This window comes from Nicotiana tomentosiformis, chromosome 7 (assembly GCF_000390325.3).
Source record: "Nicotiana tomentosiformis chromosome 7, ASM39032v3, whole genome shotgun sequence".
Lineage (NCBI taxonomy): Eukaryota > Viridiplantae > Streptophyta > Magnoliopsida > Solanales > Solanaceae > Nicotiana > Nicotiana tomentosiformis.
The window spans coordinates 64,967,342-64,989,742 of NC_090818.1; the positions used below are offsets into that span (position 1 = coordinate 64,967,342).

At 38.6% G+C, this 22,401-nt stretch overlaps 2 protein-coding genes across 3 annotated transcripts; one reads left to right on the forward strand and one right to left on the reverse strand.

The window, feature by feature from the left end:
• The first annotated feature begins 219 nt into the window (after window positions 1-219).
• LOC104110930 (cytochrome P450 93A3-like) lies at window positions 220-2,828 on the forward strand. Its single transcript, XM_009620499.4, has 2 exons — window positions 220-1,156; window positions 2,068-2,828. Exons 1-2 carry the CDS (start codon window positions 245-247, stop codon window positions 2,674-2,676), a joined length of 1,521 nt encoding a protein of 506 aa, XP_009618794.1. The 5' UTR covers window positions 220-244; the 3' UTR covers window positions 2,677-2,828.
• Window positions 2,829-4,178: 1,350 nt separating this feature from the next.
• LOC104110931 (protein LEAD-SENSITIVE 1) lies at window positions 4,179-14,524 on the reverse strand. Of its 2 annotated transcripts, none has more exons than XM_009620500.4 (3): window positions 14,258-14,524; window positions 14,099-14,172; window positions 4,179-5,047 (listed from the first exon to the last, which is right to left on the reverse strand). In XM_009620500.4, exons 1-3 carry the CDS (start codon window positions 14,275-14,277, stop codon window positions 4,365-4,367), a joined length of 777 nt encoding a protein of 258 aa, XP_009618795.1. In that variant the 5' UTR covers window positions 14,278-14,524; the 3' UTR covers window positions 4,179-4,364. The 2 variants fall into 2 exon arrangements, with proteins under 2 accessions (XP_009618795.1, XP_009618796.1); XM_009620501.4 differs by having other exon boundaries at window positions 14,074-14,172; window positions 14,258-14,454.
• Window positions 14,525-22,401: the final 7,877 nt, after the last annotated feature.

The window sequence follows — 22,401 nt, forward strand, 5'->3', positions numbered from 1 at the left end:
AATTTTATTCTTGGAATCAAGATAAAGAAGTGCCGGGAGTGTTGCGTACTTCATAGTTTCTAAAAATTACTAGTACTATGTAATTTCCTTGCTATAAATTAAGTGGTTTAATTGGCACGATCAGATTATGTCCTTACCTATCAAATTAGTGCATAGGAGATTTGAAAAAGTCATACTTTTTTGATTATATAAATTGGTGCAAAACCAAAAACGCAAAGTCAGACTATTCAATTTTCTGAAGAAAATGGCAGAAATCCAAGGCTACTTGATGCTATTTCTTATATGGCTATCTTCTACCTTATTTCTCAAATATGTTGTATTCCGTAAAAAATCCTCTAGTCAAAATCTTCCTCCTAGCCCATTTGGTTTACCCATAATTGGTCACTTGCACCTCTTATCTCCAATTCCTCACCAAGCACTTCACAAACTCTCCAACCGTTACGGACCTTTGATCCATATAAAACTTGGCTCTGTCCCTTGTGTTGTAGTTTCATCACCTGAAATTGCCAAACAAGTACTCAAAACTCATGAAAATTCGTTCCTAAATCGGCCACAGACAGCTGTTGTCGATTACTTAACTTATGGCTCGCAAGACTTCTCGTTTGCGCCTTACGGGGTTTACTGGAAGTTCATGAAGAAAATATGCATGTCCGAGCTCCTAGGTGGTCGGACATTGGACATGCTTCTTCCAGTAAGGCGCGACGAAATAAAGTGTTTTGTTGAGTTGCTTTTGCAAAAGGCGAAGGATGGTGTAGCTGTTGATATTGAAGCTGAGCTGTTGAGGGCGTCGAATAATGTGATATCGAGAATGTTAATGAGCGAAAGGTGTTCTGAAGATGAAGAGGAATCTGGGAGTATGAGGAAGTTAGTTCCAGAGATTGCTGAACTAACTGGAAAATTTAATCTGTCTGATTATATTTGGTTCTGTAAGAATTTGGATTTGCAGGGATTTGGGAAAAGGACAAAAGATGTGCATAGAAGGTTTGATGAGATGATGGAGAGAATCATAAATGAACACCAAGAAACAAGAAGGAAGACAAATAGTCTAAGTAAGGATGGACTAGTGAAAGATCTGCTTCATATTCTACTTGATATAGCAGAGGACCAAGACTCTGAGCTGACATTGACTAGAGAAAACATCAAGGCTTTCATACTTGTAAGTTTCTCGATTTCATCGTATATTGATTTATCCACTATAGCAATAGACTATAGTTACCATACTTTACCTACTATATATACGTAACACAACTTTAAATCACTAAACTTTACCTACTATATATATGTATATTAAATTTTCAAACATCCATGTGAAGATTGTTGAACATGGTGCATGCAAAATCTAACAATACAAAACTTAGTGGACAATAATTAGACGACAAAAGAATTATACTAAAATATGATAGTTTTGGTCAATTGACCTACGTATAAAAACTAGTATAAAAATATAAAAGCTATTGAGAGAAAAATTCCCTAAACAACTATTTAGTGACTACATTGCGAAAAGAATAAGGCATATTAAGGAGATTTATTTCTTTTAAGAGTCTTTTTTCCTACCTTCAAGAAAGAGAGTCGTAATAGAATAGAAATTCAGGACAAAATTTAAGAAAGAGAGTCGTAATAGAATAGAAATTCAGGACAAAATTTAAGAAAGAGAGTCGTAATAGAATAGAAATTCAGGACAAAGAGAGTCATAATATAATATAAATTCAGGGCAAAATACTAACAAACATGAGAGTGACCAAATGTTCAAAATACATGGAGCTGTAATTTCGTCAATGTTCAAGCCTATTGAAGACGAGATCGGTCGCGCATCTGAAATTTGCTATGATGGTTTCAAACAGCTTGCCGGCCCAAGTAATGAGACAAATGTAAATATTCTCAGAAATAGAAGATAAGGACTTTTTTATATATATAGTTGCTTTTTAAATTTAATTCTTAACACAAAGAGCTAGGTAGCTCCGGATCTATTGGAAAAGTCTCTCTGTCCTCACAAGGTAGGGATAAGGTCTGGGTATGTTGTTGTTGTAAAGAACTAGGTAGCTGGCCGACCTGATAATTATTTGACAGGACATATTTGCTGCTGGAACTGATACAGCAGCAATAACAACAGAGTGGGCAATAGCAGAACTGATCAATCATCCAACCATTATGGACAAGGCAGTTGAAGAAATTGATTCTGTTGTTGGTAAGAGGCGAGTAGTGGAAGAATCGGACATGGCGAACCTCCCTTACCTTGAAGCCATTGTTAAAGAAACTCTGAGACTACACCCTACAGGGCCTATGATCATCAGAGAATCAACTGAAGATTGTTGCATCGGCGGTTATCTTGTACCAGGAAACACTAGGCTACTAGTCAATACGTGGGCAATCAATAGGGATCCACAATATTGGGAAAATCCACTTGAATTTTTACCAGAAAGATTTCTAAAGGACCAGTTGGATGTAAGGGGACAACACTATCATTTTCTACCATTTGGGAGTGGGAGAAGAGGTTGCCCTGGAACTTCAATGGCATTACAATTGGTTCAGACAAGTCTTGCTGCCATGATTCAGTGCTTTGAATGGAAGGTTAGTGGTAAAGTGGACATGGAAGAGGCACCTGGCATTACCCTTCCTAGAGCTAATCCTTTGGTTTGTGTTCCACTCACTAGGCTCACTCCATTTCCTTCAATGTGATACATAGCTGGGATTAATTCCTCAGCCTAAAATATTTATCTTCTTGGAACTATACTATTAACTCCACTACTTTTATGTATTTGTCATTTATCGAATCTTGTTTGGTGTTACACACTTGCATACAAATAAATGCTTTCTTGTCGAGAGTCGTAGCCAACGTGCCATTCATGGTTTTCTTTTCATCTTAATTGTACTCCTTGTTCCAACTTCTATCATACTATATTTCCGTATCAGACCCTTCCAAAACTATAACACATTTTCATATTTGGAAACTCTTAATTTTGAACTTATCATTTACCCTTAATTAGAGAAGCTTTCACAAGCACGTAAATTTTATAGTATATATATATATATTTAAGATTACTAGTTTCAAAGTTTTATAATCACATAAATATTGTGATATGTTTTGAAAATACAAGTTTCAAAAATCTTTCTTTCTTAAAGCTTAGTGCACAGACAAACTATGCCATAATAATTGAATGGAGGGAGTGTGTGTGTGTGTGTATATATATATATATATATATATATATTAATTTAACGCATTATTATAGGCTATTTATCATAATTCCCCATCATATAAAAACTTGGAACTCTTTTCTATTATCAGCTTCAAGATATGAATGCAAGAGAATAGAATTGATCACCATACGATATCGCTGACGGATCTAGGATTTCTAGAACATAGGTGCACTACTGAAAAAGCGAGAAAAGAATGTGAGAATCAATCCATGTTCCTTTGAATAAATAAAACTCAGTATTCAGTGCACCGTTCAACCTTCTTGAAACACAGGGGCCGACATATAATATTAGATCCGTTTTAAGAAATATATACGTAAAATACATAGTTTGGCGAAATGAACAACGGCCTAAATCCGCCCATGTATGATAGGGCTCCAATTTTGCCCAATCTTCATGAATACATCACGCTTCTTTTTTACAACAGTATGTTACGAAAACATTCACAAATATTCATCTTCAAATTCTCCAACTTCATTGAGCTGGTACCTTGTCTTTAAGATAATGGTTGTATCACTTGGCAGGGCCCCATGTGGGCGAGTGACATGGTGAAATTATACGATGTATTAGATGCTTATTCAAAAAAATAGTTTCTACTCATCCCACACACCTAAGGAAATGAATGCAAGATTTTGCATCTTAATGATACAAATAAATTATGAGGAAAAACAGAAATTTGAAAAAAGAGAATATCTTGAATTTGGTGCAACTAGTCATTGCAGAGCTGTATCTTTGATTCAGAAAGAGAGAATGGGTATGGGTTTGGGAGGGGGGAATTGGCGGATTCACAAGCTAGCAAGAATGGGTGATCTGTTTTGATATGATGCCGGAATAAAAGTGGAAACCTTTCTACTTTCTGATAAATAGACATTTCAAATGCGTTCGTCTTTTCCCGTGAGAGTATTTTTCTTCGATTTATTACTGAACTGATCTTTTGGATCACATAAAGGTAAATTGCAAAATTAGCAAACTGAAAAAGGAACATATAAGGTGAAGGGGGAATGAAATTAAACATCACAATTACAATAGTCGATTACAAGTTTTTGGAGGCGAAACAGCACGTAATAAAGCACAACAGGCATAGAGCCTTGGACATATAGCAAGAGGCTCCAATGGCTTAAAAAGAACGTTCACTTTCCAATTCTAAATACATTACATATAAAGAAATAATACTAGCTAACAGTAGGTGGCAAAGCTGCAAGGTTCGGTTCAACAACCTGCAACAAGCCAGTTGTTAGCCTCGTTGTTAGATCTTCCGCAGACACCTTCATCACATCCGTCCGCATGCCGATATCAGCTGCATAGCGGCTGGCACAATAAACCCCAACAGCTGTCGCTACCATCCCGTATACATTGGTTGTGACAAGACGTAGTGGTGTTGACATAACAGCTGCAAGTGGTCCACCAATTATAGACACTGCTTGTCCGCTTTGGCCCATAGTACTTTGATCTACCACGAGTAGTCCTGTCTTACAATAGATGGCAAAGTCCTCACAGTTGTTCTTGAACACATTGTAGCATCCAAAGCCATTCGTAAGGAGGTAGTTTGCTCGATGGACCACAATGTCATCTGGGTCGGAGACTGCAAGAGTGCAGGTTCCTCCGCGTGCTTTCGCGAGGAAGACAGCAGGGCTCACAGCATATTCAAAGCGATAGAGGATACCTCCAGCAAGAAAGCAGTCCAAACATGACGAAACTACTCCATGACCTTCTGATGGTGGGGTGCAGTTGGTGCAAGGCACAGGAGACCGATTTGGAATCGAGCTTACCAAGATATGATCCAAAATAGTCCCAGTTCCAACTTCTTGACCACGTCTTGTGAAGTGAATGACTTTATTATCCCCAATATAGATACCTGTTAGTTAGGCATATTTTCAATAAGATGAGAAAATAATTTTTGTACTTCGAAGTTTATCTGCCACCTCTATACAATCTTAAGATCAAGGGTAATCAGGAAACTAGATGGTCGAAATTCAGAAAGCATAAACAAGATTAAAATAAAATGCCAAAGTGATGCTTGGGAAGCAGTATCTAAGCAATTTTTATCTTCTCTAGACTAAGGTGAAGACCGGGAAGGAGCCAACTACCTTGAACATATAGAAAGGACGATAAACCATCTTGTAACAAGCAAATTACTCCTAATTTGACCCTGAAGGATTTTTTCCCCTGCCATTATTGGATCATCTTCTGATTTATAGTTAACTGCTCTATTAAGTGAATGAGCTCCACCCACATTGGCAGTGTCAATGTCGTAACACTTGGAACAAGAACATCTAGAATGTAGCAAAGTTCTCCATTACAACACAAAAGTAGTGACTCAATAGTCCATGTAACACAATTTCAAGAAAAAATTACCATTAGAAAAGAGATAAGGAGAGAATGGTACAGTACATTGCCAATCACAAACACTGTTGTTCTGACCTGATCATCATCAAAAACAATATAAAATCCAGGAATAAAAAGAGGTTATTCACAAGACTCCTCAAGGATAAAAGATCCTAAATGAACTGTTGCAACTCCCTTTCCTCGTCCTGCGCCAAGAGCTGCTGTTAGTCAGGAACCCTGTGTTCTCGTAACCAGGAACTGTACTAACCGGGACGTCACTATAATGTCACTATGCTCATGTCAAATGCTGCATCAAGTATAGCACCCACTGGAAAGTTAATGAAACTTGCTATGTTTACTGAGACTGTCTAAAGGTTTCATTCCTTCATTCTTTATTTTAACAGTCGGCGTAAACTCTGTGCCTATAGCACGTTGCAACAAAATGGATGTTCTGGGAAAAAGGTTCTCTTTCTCTCCGTTCCTTGTGAGATGAAAGGTTTAAAAGTTAGGACCTCCGCTGATTAGGATGACAGGTAGAACTGACAGTTGAATAATGAAGAATGTATATCATTGACATGTCTTTCTTTAAACATATTAACTGAAAGCTTGACGTCACTAAGAATAACTAGTGCAATGAGCCCATATTTTGTCAACCCGCCCAATCCGCCCATATTTTGGTGGGTTGGATGAGTGATATTTAAGTTGGGTAAATTTCGGCTTCAACCCATATTCAACCCGTAGAAATATGGGTATTCATGGGTAAAACGTGGGTAAAATATGGGTTAACCTAGTGAGTTATCTTCCAACTTTATCATATTTGGTTGGCTTAAATGTTTTGGAAAATATTTTCCTCATGAACTCATTTTTCTCAAATTGGAGGAAATTGTTTTCCTTATCAAAAAGGGAAAACATTTTTCAAAACTCTTTTTCAATTTTCCCCACCCTATTCCCCATCCCCTACACCCCCACCCACTCCCACCCCTATCCCACCCTACTCCACCCCCCTACCCCCACCACTATCATCCCAACCCCCCACACCCAATTCAATAGAAATACTATTAAGAGTACTTTCTTTTTCATTTCAACAAAATGAGTGAAAAAAAATATTTTCTTTCATTTCAACAACAAAAGAAAACAACATATTCTTTTCATGATGTAGAAAAAATATTTCCTTTCATTTCAACAAATGAGTATTTTCTTTTCATGATGTAGAAAAAGTATTTTGTTTCATTTCAACAAAATGATTACTTTTTTTCATACTGTAGAAAGAGTACTTTCTTTTTAAAACAAAAAAATAGTATTTTCTTTTTAGTTATGGAGCACATATTTCAACGTTGAATTTGTACAGAGTCATGTACTATTAGTGGATTTTTTTAATATATTTTTTGAATATAAATAGTATCTTTCTATTTAAAGTATACTTTTTTTTGAATTTGTTTAGTTTTATAATTGCAGACAATATATGAACAAAGTGAAAAATACACATAATCATATATTTTTAGTGATATTGCTTGATGTGCATTAAGCATATTTTCTTCCAAAAATAAAAATTGTCATATTTTGTGGAAGAGTAACTTAAGTTTACAATATGAGAGTCAAATTTGAATAAATTTAATGAAGAAGAATATATATTATTCCCGTTTAGCTTATGTTACTAAATAATCTGAGCAAAAGGAAAATTATAAATTGCATTTGAAGAAAAGAATTAAACTTATATAATATGGGTTAACCCATATTCAACCCGCCCATTTGACACTCAACCTGTTTTTGACCCGCATGAAATATGGGCGGTTTAAGACCCAACTCATTTTTACTGGACCCATTTTTAACCCGCCCAAATCCGACCCAACCCGCCCATTTGCCACCACTAAGAATAACACAACATGAATCAACTACCATTTATTTTTGTTTTTTTTGCAGTTATTTTTTTTTTTTTTTTGTGTGTGTGCCACCACTAAGAATAACACAACATGAATCAACTACCATTTTTTTTTTGTCAGTTATTTCTTTTCTTTTTTTGTGTGTGTATCCGTACATGTAATGTGTTATATTTATACAACTTAAAATTCTGACATGATTGCTTTCTACGTCCTACTTTTTTTGGGAAAAAATATCAATTGCTTTCCACGTGAAATGTATCACCCCATTTCCTTGTCTATCATGTAAACTGAGCTCATATATATTTGAGTTCCCAAACCTCAGGAATAGCTCTACCAAAGAAGCAGACCCTAAAGCCTAGGTCAAGGAAGATCTTGGATATATTTGTCAACCACAGAATAAAGATGATTTTAAGTTGATACAAAATGTCAACACACACACTGCAGTCAATGCCAGAGATATAATAGACAAAGAAAAGCATGATAACCGAGAAGGGAAATGTGCATTATAACACCAATGTTCTTTCCTTTTTGTTTTTTTGGGGATAACTGAGAAATTCTCGGGGCCAATGATGCACAGTTCGAAACTCGTTAGATAATGAACCCACTCTTCTACCCTTCTCCACTTAAATAGCCTATTATACCAGTCTTTTGTCTGCGGCAAGGTTCGAACTTATGATGTGTGCCTATTCCACGCATTACGCCGCGCTATTACCACTAGACCAAGGCCCTAGCGGGAAATACACAGGTGTTCTAATTCACATGAATTGCCGTCACCAATTGCTTTTGAGACGAAGTTTGTGGATGCAAACTCAAACGGACGTGCTATGGTAGTTTAACAAAGAGAGAGAGAAACTATTTATTGAGTAAGAGTTCAATGCGGAAAATTATATGACTATATTCAATTTTTGGTAATAATAGTTTGAATAACTTCAGAATCCCAACCCTATTATTGAGTACATGATTATTATGTAGGATCAACCTTTTTTTTTTTGGCAACCAAGGACTCAAAGAATATGCACTTCCATCCACAGAAACAAAGCTTTGTCAAGGGAATATTAAAATAGAGTAAAAGAAAAGACTACACCACTACAGGAAACCCGTAGAGACAAGTGAATCAACAAGAAATTTTTATGATAATATTCATCTATTCATTTGACTTATGCATTATATCAATGAAGCAAAGGAAAATATTAAATTTAAGGTCAAAAAATTAGGTTGAAAAAGAGTATGACAAGGAAATTAAAAGTTGATTACTTTGATGAATTTAAATTTTTGTAATACAGTAAGTTGCTTGGACTTGGGTGCGGGCGTCCGCTGCCGGCGTGGATCTAGAGGTCAGATCCTTCATGATCTAAATTTTAAGATTCGAGGGTATGGATTTAGGTACAGATACGGGTGCGGGAATTCGGCTAAAAATAATTCAAATATCTAAAAATAGAGCTATAACAATATGCAACATTATGTGAAAAACTTACATGGTGCTTGTATAATGCAGGAAAAGGACTACAAGTTCAGTAACAATAAAAAGTGAAGAACATTAAGATTTGAACTAAGCAATAAGGAAACAGAAAAGCATTTTCTAACTTTAACTTGTAAGCCTTCTACATTTCCAGAGAAGAATCCAAGAAGGAGATAACACGAAGAAGACTGAAATAGAAATTTCTAAAGTTGCTGGGAGCCTTGGCATAACTGGTAAAGTTGTTGTCATGTGACCAAGAGGTCACGGGTTCAAGCAGTGGAAACAGCCTCTTGCAGAAATGCAGGCTAAGGCTGCGTACAATATACCCTTGTGGTCCGCCCCTTCCCCGGACCCCATGCATAGCGGGAGCTTAGTGCACCGGGCTACCCTGTTTCTAAATACAACATAATCCATTTTCTAAAATTGCATCCTAGCTTTTGCTATGATTTCAGAAATCATTGTATCTATATCGAGTTTCTTCATCGATTAGGTCAAAGTACCCAAAATCTATTGATCATATCCGATACGGATCCCACACCCACGACGTGTCGACACGGGTGCGGCACCGAAAGTGAAGAGTCCGAGAAACACATACAGTGTCATATAAGTTTTATAGAAATGAAATGGTGCCAAAAGATTTGGTGCGTCCTAAAATAGGAAGTGTCTCATATAGATTGGGACAGCAGGTTAGAAACTGCTCACGGAGGCATATTTCCAGGTAAAAACAAAATCGAGTAGTATAACACATATTTGCTTCTCGTAAAATGGTACAAGCATAGGGTCAATGTCCTCAAACGGGAAAAATGAAGTCGCTGATGAAAATAAAAATAAATTGATCAAGCCTTGTAAACATTAGAGAAAGGATTAGTGAACTATCTAAGCTCAAAGAAGGTGGACGATGAACCTCCCACCAACCAACTCCAATCACCTGAGAATCCAAATACAAATTTAGAATTTTCTTTTTTTGATAACCGTGGTGTCCGGGTCAACTTGCACGCACCTTGACTAATTCCACGGAATACGTGCCACCTCCCACCAACAATAGGTGCCGGGTAACTCTATCCACCCAGACTTGGATAGATGCGAAAAAATCACCTAATATATTGTGCTTTCGTATGCAAGCATCTATGACCAGTTCATGAAGTGGTAGGGAGTATGAGGGAGGGGAGATCAATGAAACTGGGTACATATTGTGTTCCTCAAAAACAAATGTTCATATTATTTGTAGTTGAAGCATCTTGACAACATGGTTGGAGCGGTAAGCAGAGGATTGCAAACAATGTTGCTCGAATCCTCCAAAAATGTAACCGCAGCTACATTGGGTGCAGTTACATTTTTTGAGGATCTGAGCAACATAGGTTGCAAGTCCTAATTTCCCCGGTACAAAACCTAAGCTGGAGTCACCAGATCAACAAAAAACTTACCACCTATTACTTTCTTCTGCTAATATAAACTGCCTAAAAACTTATAGAGCCAGAACAACTAACCAATGGACAGCGAACTTTGCCTCAGTCAAAATAGGTTATTTTGGATAGCTTAATCAAGATGTTTCCAAAATAGAGGAAACATCTGGAGGAAGAGAGGAGAGTGAATAGAGGAAGATATAAGGAAGCCAGTAAGGAGGCGAAGTTAGCGGTCACGGAGGCTAAGGATGCGGCGTTTGGTCGTCTGTACGAGAAGTTGGGGGACATAGGAGGGGAGAAGAAGCTATTTCGGCTGGCCAAGGCTAGAGAGAGGAAGGCTCGTGACCTGGATCAAGTGAGGTGCATCAAGGACGAGGAAGGCAGAGTATTGACGAAAGATGCCCAAATTAAACGGAGATGGCAGGATTACTTCTATCGGCTTATGAATGAAGAAGGGGATATAGACATTGTGCTAGGGGAATTGGGTCACTCCGGGAGTCACCAATACTTTAGGTATTGTAGGCGTATTAAGGTTGAGGAGGTCGTGGGAGCTATGCGCAAGATGAGTAGAAGCCGAGCGACCGGGCCGGACGAAATTCCGGTGGAATTGTGAAGGTGTGTGGATAGAGTAGGCTTGGAATGGTTGACTGCGCTATTTAATGTTATCTTCAGGACGAAGAGGATGCCAGATGAATGGAGGTGGAGTACGATGATACCACTGTTCAAGAACAAAGATGACATCCAGAATTGTAACAACTATAGGGGCATCAAGTTACTAAGTCATACCATGAAAGTTTGGGAGAGGGTGGTGGAAGGAAGGGTGAAGAGGGCAGTGTCTATATCCGACAACCAATTCGAATTCATGCCGGGTCGGTCCACTACGGAAGCTGTCCACCTTATCAGGAGGTTGGTGGAACAGTACAGAGATAGGAAAAAGGATTTGCACATGGTGTTTATTGACCTAGAGAAAGCGTATGACAAGGTTCCTAGGGAAGTTCTTTGGAGATGCCTGAAGGGGAAAAGTGTGCCGGTAGCTTACATTAGGGTATTAAAGAACATGTATGAGGGAGCTAAGACTCAGGTTAGGACTGTGGGAGGTGACTCGGAGCACTTTCCGGTTGTTATGGGGTTGCACCAAGGGTCTGCGCTCAACCCGTTTTTATTTGCCCTGGTGATGGATGCGCTAACACACCATATTCAAGGGGAGGTGCCATGGTGTATGTTGTTCGCTGATAGTATAGTACTGATTGATGAGACGCAAAGCGGCGTTAATGAGAGGCCGGAGATTTGGAGACAGACCCTTGAGGTTAAAGGTTTCAAGTTGAGCAGGACTAAAACAGAATATCTGGAGTGTAAGTTCAGCGATGAGTCGGGAGAAGCGGACATGGATGTGAGGCTTGACTCTCAAGTCATCCCTAAGAGAGGGAGTTTCAAGTACCTTGGATCAATTATTCAGGGGGATGGGGAGATAGACGGGGATGTCACGCACCGTATAGAAGTGGGGTGGATGAAATGGAGGTTAGCATATGGAGTCCTGTGTGACAAGAAAGTGCCACCGAAACTCAAAGGCAAGTTCTATAGAGCGGTGGTTAGACCGGCCATGTTGTATGGGGCTGAGTGTTGGGTAACCAAGAATTCCCATATCCAGAAGATGAAAGTGGCAGAAATGAGGATGTTGAGATGGATGTGCGGGCACACTAGGCTGGATAAGATTAGGAATGTAGATATTCGGGAGAAGGTGGGCGTGGCTCCCATGGACGACAAAATACGGAAAGCGAGGCTTAGATGGTTCAGGCACGTGCAGAGGAGAAGCATAGATGCCCCGGTTAGGAGGTGTGAGACGTTAGCATTGGCAGGTACGAGGAGAGGTAGAGGACGACCTAAGAAGTATTGGGATGAGGTGATCAGGCAAGACATGGCGCGATTTCAGATCTCCGAGGACATGGCTCTGGATAGGAAGGGGTGGAGGTCGAGCATTAGGTTTGTAGGTTAGGGTTGTTCTGGGGGCGGGGTTGGCCTGTTGTTGTTTCGATGTGGGTTGTTAGTGGTTTGTGTAGTTTCCTTACTATTTTCTATGGTAGTATTGTTGTTTATAGTTATTTCTTTTACATCTATTTTTCTATTTCTTATGATGCTGTTAATATTTTTTATCTTCTATTGTTGTCACTGACCTATTGTCTATTGTTTATTTTTCTTCTTCCCGAACCGAGGGTCTTTCGGAAACAGCCTCTCTACCCCTCTGGGTTAGGGGTAAGGTCTGCGTACACTCTACCCTCCCCAGACCCCACTTGTAGGATTATACTGAGTTGTTGTTGTTGTTGTTGTTGTTTTAATCAAGATGTTTCCAGAAAGCAATAGGTCTTACTCTCTGGAAGGGAAAAAGAAACGGACAGATAACAAAACAATATCTGCGTGTGCGTAAGGCAGCTTCCTAGAAGTATTGCTCGCAAGACAAGGGAGTGCAGGTACACCAAATAAGTAAATCATATCACTTGCCCCAGATCTATGTGAGAAGGAATTAACATCTGATAAAAAATAGAGACCAATCAATGGTACAAGAATGCCACAACATAGATGAAATCATTGCGGAGACAACAAATTCTGAAAATACCTCATTTTAGAATCAAACGAATTCCTATGCCTCTTGACCAACTTTTACTAGCATATAACACATCTTGCTTGAAGAATCCTGGCTAATGAAAGTCTGGACAAGCGAAGGAGTTTATTAATGGAAGCCTAAATGTGCATATTAGCTCAAGTGAAAGAATATATAGGAGGTGTGCCTACAGCCTACTTCTTTTACAGCTTTAAATACTTTCACTATCCCAATTCCTAAATTGAATTTCAACCTTCTTTTTTGTAAGCTAAAAAGAAATTGCAGCCCAAATCATATCATGCAATAAGAGACTTACTAATCGTATAATTCTTGATAAACCTTTCCCTTCTGTTTCTAAAAATTCCTAGAGAACTTATTCCACAATGTAGTACTCCAATAACTAATTCACCTTTCAAACTCCAATCTTAATAGTGAAGCCAAGTCAAAACAACCCATTCAGCTTTTGGATGAAAGAGTACAGAACTACAGATCTTTGGAAGTCTTTGCATTGGAAAATGAGCCCCAACCCCGATTGTTTCTGAAAAGGTCCACACTGCACCTTCGCTCTATATGCTATCTATCCGTCCCTCCTCCTTAAACTTCATGAGGAAACCTAAGCTCTACCAGTAAGCCCATACTTCAGAAAAAAGCCACCCCTGAGTATTGCTAGATCAAAGAGATTGGACACTCAGATACTGCATTTTGTTCCTAATCAAAGAGATTGGACACTCAATTTAGGAGTTTATGGCCGTTATACAGTAGAAACAGCAGCACAGTAGTTATATCCAAATACCCATAGTTAAATAAGAAAAAACAATCCTTCTGAAAATTAAATGCTATCAATGAATCTAAGGACAACTCCAGGTATCATTTCATTTCCATAATATGTAAAAATTAAATATCAATATATTTCTCGCAGAAGCAGATCCAGAATTTAAATTTTATGGGTTCAATATTTAAGATTTTTAACATTGAACTCATCGTATTTTCAAAGTTATGGGTTCATATTCATTATTTCCTACAATTTCAATAAATTTATGCGTCTTAAAAATTATGGGTTCCATTGAACCCATTAGTATAGTGCTATATACGACACTGATTTCTCGCATCATTTCCAACGGAGAAAGAACATTTTTTTCTACATCAACGTTTAGACATTAGATTAAAGCATACAATTACAAAAGGAATGTTTCATTTACGCAAAACAACATTATTTACCATAAAGAAGAAAACAGATTCTAACCGTGATGGGCATAAATATAAGCAGCACGCCAAGAATAAATATGATCTCCTGGTTTGAGGCTGCTCATACCAATTCTGTGGCCATTTCACGCAAAAACTAAAATCAGGAAACATTTGAAAAAGACTACACATAAAATAAAAGGCAATATATTCAGATTACCTGTTAGAAAGCAGCCCCATTTTTGTTTCCTTTTTGAGTTATGGAATGATAAAAGATGAGGATAAACAGAAGAATATGATGAAGCTTTGTGCTAACAATGGAGTAAAAATTGATCGGAAGAACAACCGCTTTGCCTTTGGAAATGTAGAGAAAGGATAGCGATGACATAAAGACAAGTGTCCTTTTGTTGAGTCTGCCTTACGGTACGCGTTTCTGTGGGCGTTGCAGCCAGTCAAATGACATAAATGCCCTTACCCCATATTAAAATTATTGAACTTCGTCGTTAAGCAAGACATGATGTCCCAATAGAAAAAAAGAAAAGTAAGTTATTTTGATGTACAAATTTTACCTTTTCAAGTTTCCAATATCCTATTTTTTCCTGCATTTTAATTTATTTATTTATTTGAGTTCGAAATTTAAGAAAAAAATTAAAACTAGTAAAATTTATAATTTTAGATTTACTATAATATTTATGTCCACATTCAAAATGAACAATAATATTTATATGATTCTTAAACTTTTAAATTTGTAATCTAAAATATATCATAATGTGTATGTGCTAAAGAAATATTATATATATATATATATATAAATATATATATTATTTTTGAAATAAACTAATAAAAAATAATATCAAAAAAGTTACTGTTCTTCCTTCAACTTATCTTGTTCATCTCAGCTTCACCTCTCCTCTACCCTTTAATATTTTTCTCAATTCCCTTTTCACTGTAGCTCTACCACCCTGACCCACCATCTCTACTTCATAATAATAAAAAAACTAACAACATCCTTTATTTTCATCCACTCACATTCTCACAGCCATGGACGATCCTTAGAGCTCCTTAATTTGCATAAAAAACTCAATCAATCTCAATAATAAGTGAAACACTACATTTTATAAAGACCCACCAATAAATCTTCAGCCAAACACTATTAAAAACTTTACAATTACACAACAATAGATCACATTAAATATTATATATTAAATTATACATTCTACATTCGCTAATATATACAATTACTAGTAAATTTGATCGCTTTTCGCACGGTGAAAAAGAATCTTATTAGATATACAAGATAACCTTTTTCTAATATCAAATATAAAAAATATGTTAAAGACCTTTTTATTCATTAAATCTGTCATGACCCAAAATTCTGCCAACGGTCGTGATGGCATCTAACACCTACGACTAGGTAAGCCAACATCCAACATAATCAAGGTGAAATATAACTAAAATAGCATAAATAGCGGAATAAGACTTTCAACAACAGATAGTATAAAGATACTACAACATCGAATCCTCCAAAACCTGGTAGTACAGAGTCATGAGCTCTAAATACGATACAATAAAATCTCTCAATAATACAAATACTGTTTGAAATATAAATAACAGTATGGAAATAGGAGAAAGGGAACTCCTAAGATCTACGAGCGATCATGCAACTCTACATCGAGTCTCCTCTGACATCTACTAGGCTCCCTTCTGAAGTTCGATACTGCCAATGCCCGAATTTGTACAAAAATATGCAGAAGTATAGTGAGTACGGGATCACGTGTACTCAATAAGTATCAAGACTAACCTCGCTGAAGTAGTGACGAGGTTCAAGTCATGTGATGCCTACTAATCAAATAAACATGTATAGTTCAAAATTATTCGCAACAAGACTATAATAAGAGATACAACATTGCCAAAGATCTTAGCAATAAATATCAACTCAACATGGATAATCAATCTTAATAAACAAGTCAAAAGCATATAATAGAGGCATCAAGTAGCATATAATTAGAATTCAACGTAGAAAACATGTAGAATGAATGATAAGGCATAGGGGATTCACTTGAATGGTCAAAACTTCCACTTTTATGTCCAGAACTCGCCACATCGAATTCTATATCAGAGTCTACCAAATATCCGTCAACTTATCACAATGTGCGTGTACGTCATCAAGAGAGAAACATGAGAGGCCGACCTAGGGGGATGGATTCATATCCACGCACTGCACGTCAAAGACCTCGCGTCATAACAGTGACAATGTCACCTCAACTGCACGATAGAGACCCCATGCCACAACTAAATCAATTCGCTCAGCATGTCTATATGTGCCATAGTCATAGCAATCAGAAATAACATTTCATCTTTAAAGAGGAATATGCTCAGAAATAATCAATAAGGTGCACAAGGACATAATATATAAATGTATGGACATGTGCTCAAGATGTGAGACATGACTACAACTAAATCAAGTATAACAATAATTTTACAAATAGCTCATCTTGGCCAATTACGAAGTAGTAATCCTAAACATGGATACTAGCATAAAAAGGATAAGCTCATGTAGTCGTACAATTGATTAAAATATAAATCATGGAAGGCACACAACCAGAATTAATTCCAAATAATAAAATTTGAATCTTTAGTCAAATCTCCAAAAGTAAAAAAAAGTCAACTCGAGCCCATATTGCCAAAACCAGAGTCAAGGGGTAGATCCCGGCTACCCATAATCCCATGAGTCCAAATACGTGATTAGATTCTAAAATCGACTCCCAAAATCCCAATTTACACTCTCTTAAATTATAGACAAAAATCCCAAATTTCCCTTTCAAATTTCATAATCTAAGTGTATAAATCCATGTGAAAAGAATATATATAATCAAAATTAAGTAGAAATCACTTGCTCTCAAAGTAGTAGTGAAAATCCCTTCCAAAATTGCCTCTTCCTCAGCTCCAAAACTCAAAATAGTGAAAAATGAGCTAACCCTCAAAATATAATAATAATGCCAGTAATTTTGCATATGCGGTCCAAAACATCAAATTTGCGATACCGCGTCTGCGAGCCCATTCTTGCATTTGCGAGCTTCACTACACCAGCAAGCCTCGCACCTGCGACACAGCATACATATCTACGGATTTGTAGGTGCGCTCACCCTCACGCAGGCACGAAAGTGCTTTTGCACCAAAAACTCCGCATGTGCGGTCTCCAACCCCAAGCTTGGCCTTCTCTTATGCGCACCAAAACTATGCAGGTGCGCCGTTGCTCCTGCACACCAAGAACTGCAGGTGCAACACACCAGCACCACCAGTATCAACAATCTCCAAAATAGTCCGGAATCATTTTAAAATACACCCGAGCCCCCCAGGCTTCCATACAACCATATCAACAAGTCCTAATACCCTATCCAAACATTTCCAAATGCTTAAAACACCACTAATAACATCCAAACTATGAATCAAAAGGCAAAATTCATCTCCTAATTTCCAAATTATCCAACTTCACCAATACGTCCGAATCATGCCTACACATTTCTGATTCCAACAAAACTTTGCACACAAGTCCTAATAAACTAAATGAACATTTCCAAGGTCTTGGAAAATCAATCTAAGTCCGATAATATCAAATTTAACTATCGGTCAAACCTACTAACTCTCCAATTCTTTAAATTGCAAACTTTTGGTAAATAGAGCCAAAACCTTGTAGGAACCTCCAAATCCCAATCCAATCATATGCCTAAGTCAAAAATCACCATACGAACATATTGGAATAATCAAATCACCAATCCGAGGTCGTTTATTCAAAGGTCAAACCTTAGTTAATTCTAGCCACTAAAGCTTTCCAAAATAGAACTAAGTGTTCCAATTCATTCGCATGCCTTTCCAAAACCATACCAACTATCCCTGCAAGTCACAAGACATCAAAAGAAACTACATGAATCATCAAATAGGGGACATGGCTCTAATACACAAAACAACCGATCAGATCGTTACATTCTTCCCCTCATTAACAAATCTTCGTCCTCGAACGGGTTTAGATTCATACCTGGAATGCCAAAAAGATGAGGATATTTGCTCCGCATATCATGGTCGACCTCCCAAGTCTCTTCCTCGATCGGTTGACCTCTCCACTAAACCTTCATTGATGTAACCTCTTTCGATCTCAACTTCTGAACCTGCCTATCCAAAATGGCCACTGCCTCTTCTTCATAAGCTAGATTCTTATCCAACTGCACTAAAATCCAACACATGTGACTGATCTTCATGATACTTCCGAGCATTTAAACATGATATACTGGATGAACTCCCGACAAGCTAGGTGGCAAAGCAGGCATGTAGATTACTTCACCCACTCTCTCTAAAACCTCAAATGGACCAATATACCGAGGGCTAAAATTGCCCCTCTTCCCAAATCTCATCACGCCCTTCATAGGAGAAACTCGAAGAACAACTTTCTCACTCTCCATAAAAGCCACATCGCGAACCTTCCTATAAGCATAACTCTTCAACCTAGTTTGCGTTGTATGAAGACACTCCTGAATCAATTTCACCTTCTCTAAAGCATCACAAACCAAATTTGTACCCAACACCCTAGCCTCACCAGGATCAAACCAACCAAACGGAGAGCGACACCGCCTCCCATATCATGTCTCATATGGAGCCATCTGGATACTGGTCTTCTAGTTGTTGTTGTAGGCAAACTCCGCTAATGGTAGAAACTGATCCCACTGGCCTCTAAAATCAATAACACATGCTCTTAACATATCCTCAAAGATCTGAATGGCCCGCTCAAACTGCCCATCTGTCTGAGGGTGAAATGCAGTACTAAGCTTTACTTGTGTGCCCAACTCAAGCTAAATAACTCTCCAAAAGTTTAATGTAAATTGCATACCCTGATCCGATATGATTGAAACAGGCACACCATGCAAGCGCACAATCTTTTTGATGTAGATATGAGCAACTTCTCTTAAATGTAAGAAGTCATGACCGAAATGAAATGCCCAGACTTAGTCAGTATGTACACAATATCCCAAACAACATCAAACCTCCTCAAGGTCCGTGGTAATCCTACCACAAAGTCCATAGTAATGTGTTCTAACTTTCACTCAGTTATTGATAACCTATGGAGCAAATCACCTGGTTTTTTATGCTCATACTTGACCTGCTAACAATTCAAACACCTCGAAACATGCCCAACAATGTCTTTCTTCATCCTTCGCCACCAATAATATTGCTTCAAATTATGACACATCTTCGTAGCACCTGGATGAATAGAATACTACGAACTATGAGACTCCTCAAGAATCAACTCCCTCAAACCATCCATATCAGGAACATAAATCCGACCCTGAAGTTGCAATACACCATCATCACCAATGACAACCTCCTTAGCACCACCTCGCAATACCGTTTCCTTAAGGACAAACAAATGAGGATCATCATAGTGACAATCCTTGATACACTCAAACAAGGACGACTGCGTAAAAACACAAGCAAGAACTCTACTAGGGTCAGAAATACCCAACCTCACAAGTCTATTAGCCAAAATCATGAACATCCATAGCCAAAGGCCTCTCCATAACTGCAACAAAATTGTGAAACTCCCCATACTCTCTGCCTTCCTACTCAAAGCATCCGCTACCACATTCGCTTTTCCCGGAGGGTACAAGATAATAATATCATAATCCTTCAACAAATCCAACCACCTCCGCTGCCTCAAATTAAAAACCTTTTGCTTAAACAAATACTGAAGACTCCAATGATCAGTGTAAACCTCACAAGACACACCGTATAAGTAGAGCCTCCAAATCTTGAGCCCGTGCACAATAGCCGCCAACTTCAAATCATGGACCAGATAATTCTTCTCCTAGGGCTTCAACTAGCATGACGCATAGGCAATCACACTACTATCCTGCATCAACACACACCCAAGGGCAACGTGAAACATCACAATAGACAATATACATCCATGATCCCGAGGGAAACACAAAAAATGGAGTTGTAGTCAAAGAAGTCTTGAGCTTCTAAAAGCTCTCTTCACAATCATCAGACCGTCTGAACGGAATGCCCTTCTTAGTCAATTTTTTCAAAGGAGCTGGAATAGATGAGAAACCTTCTACAAAGCAACGATAGTAGCCAACCAAATCCAAGAAACTCCTGATCTCTGTAGCGGTATAAGGTTTGGGCAACCCTGAACTGCTTCAATCTTCTTTGGGTTAATCTTGATCCCATCACAAGTCACTACATGGCCCAAGAATGACACCTCAGTCCAACCAAAACTAACACTTGGAGAATTTAACATACAACTTCTTATCCCTCAGAATCTGAAGTACAATCATCAAATGCTGCTCGTATTCCTCAGCACTACGGGAATACACCAAGATATCATCAATGAATATAATGAAAAATGGATCCAAATAAGACCGGAACACAAGATTCATCAAATGCATGAAGGTTGTTGGGGCATTGGTCAAACCAAAAGATATCACCAAGAACTCAAAATGTCTATAACGAGTCTTGAAAGCCGTATCAGGGATGTCCAAAGCCTTAATGTTCAACTGGTGATAACCCGATCTCAAATCAATCTTCAAGAACATCATGGCAGCCTGAAGCTGATCAAACAAATCATCAATGCGAGGCAATATATACTTGTTCTTGATAGTGACCTTGTTCAATTGCTTATAATCGATGAACATCCTCATAGTACTATCCTTTTTCTTCACAAATAGCACCGATACACCCTAAGTTGAAACATTAGGTCTGATGAATCCCCTATTCAATAACTCCTACAACTGCTCCTTCAATTCATTCAACTCAACTGAAGCCATGCGATAAGGTGGAATAGATATGGGCTGAGTGGCCGACGCCAAATCACTGTCATAATCAATATTCCTATCGCGTGTCATGCCCGATAGATTTGCAAGAAACACATCTAGAAACTCCCTCACTACTGGGACTGAATCAACAGTAGGACTATCAGTACTAAAATATCTAACAAAGGCTAGATACGTCAAACACCCCTTCCCAACCATCCGTTGATCCTTCAGAAATAATATCACCCTGCTAGGGGTATGACCAAGAGAACCCCTTTATTCTAACCTTGGTAACCCCAGAATAGCCAACATCATAGTCTTAGCGTGCCAATCAAGAACAACATAGTGCGGAGATAGCCAATTGATACCCAAAATCACCTCAAAGTCGATCATATTAAGCAACAAAAGATCAATCCTAATCTCATAACCTCTAATAGTAACCACACAAGACCGATATACACAATCAACAACAGTAGGACCACCCAATAGGCATAGATATATGAACAGGTATATCAAAAGAACCATGAGACATATACGAATAAGGAGCAAAAACTGAGGCCTTTGCATTGGGTCTACTCGAAAAAGCATAGCAACGAGCATGCCCACAATTGGTCTGACCACCACCAACCTGGACCCCTCATTTAGGGTATCCTCTAGCCACATGTCCTCCCCATCTAGCTAACTGGGCAGGGGGTGTAGCAACGGGTGAGGAATCCACTAGATGAGAAAACTCTGGAGTTGCACCCCTTACAAGCCTAGGGCGATGCCTTCTCATATGGCCAAGCTCTCCACACTCATAGAAACCTCTAGCTGACTGAGGCTGTTGAACCTGAACCTACCCCTGATGGCCTGAATACCCACAGGATAGAACCCTGAACAGACGGAGCATGGTACAAACTCGCTGGAAGAACACTGAAAGATGATGGAACTAGAGTGCTGAAAGATGACTAAGCCACTGCTCCACGGGCTACATGTTTGTGTAAAATGAGCTGGCCTACCATGATGGCCTCCACCAAGCTGACACCTACCTCCAAAAGAGGTATCACTGAAGCTACTAGAACGATGAGGTCTCTTATCTCACCCTCTAGCCTATCGCCCCTATGGATACAACCTATGAAACCTCTCCATCCTCTTTTGCTCATCAGAAGACATAATAGGCATAACCACAGTTCTTGCTACTATAACAGTCTGCTTTGGAGTACGGGTAGCAGAGGTCTGAACTCCTCCTCCAGCTTAAGATGTTGCTGGGGCCACTGGAACCACTTAAGCTTGAGTTAAAACGTCAATAAAACTGACCATCTTGGCCATGGCCTACTGAAATACCGGCGCAGCAACAAAACCCTTTGGGTGCTGAGTGGGAAGTAGTGTCTCAACATGATCAACAATAAATCAATCCTCTACCTGATCCGCAAGTGGATCAACTGATACTGCCCTAGTACACTTCTGGGCTCTAGCAGGCGCTCTACCCCTAGCCGCCACTGTGCGTCACCTGGTGGGAGCCTTGGCCCTACCTTGAGCCCTGCCCCTCATGGCTACAGCTAGTGGTACTCCCTCTCTATCC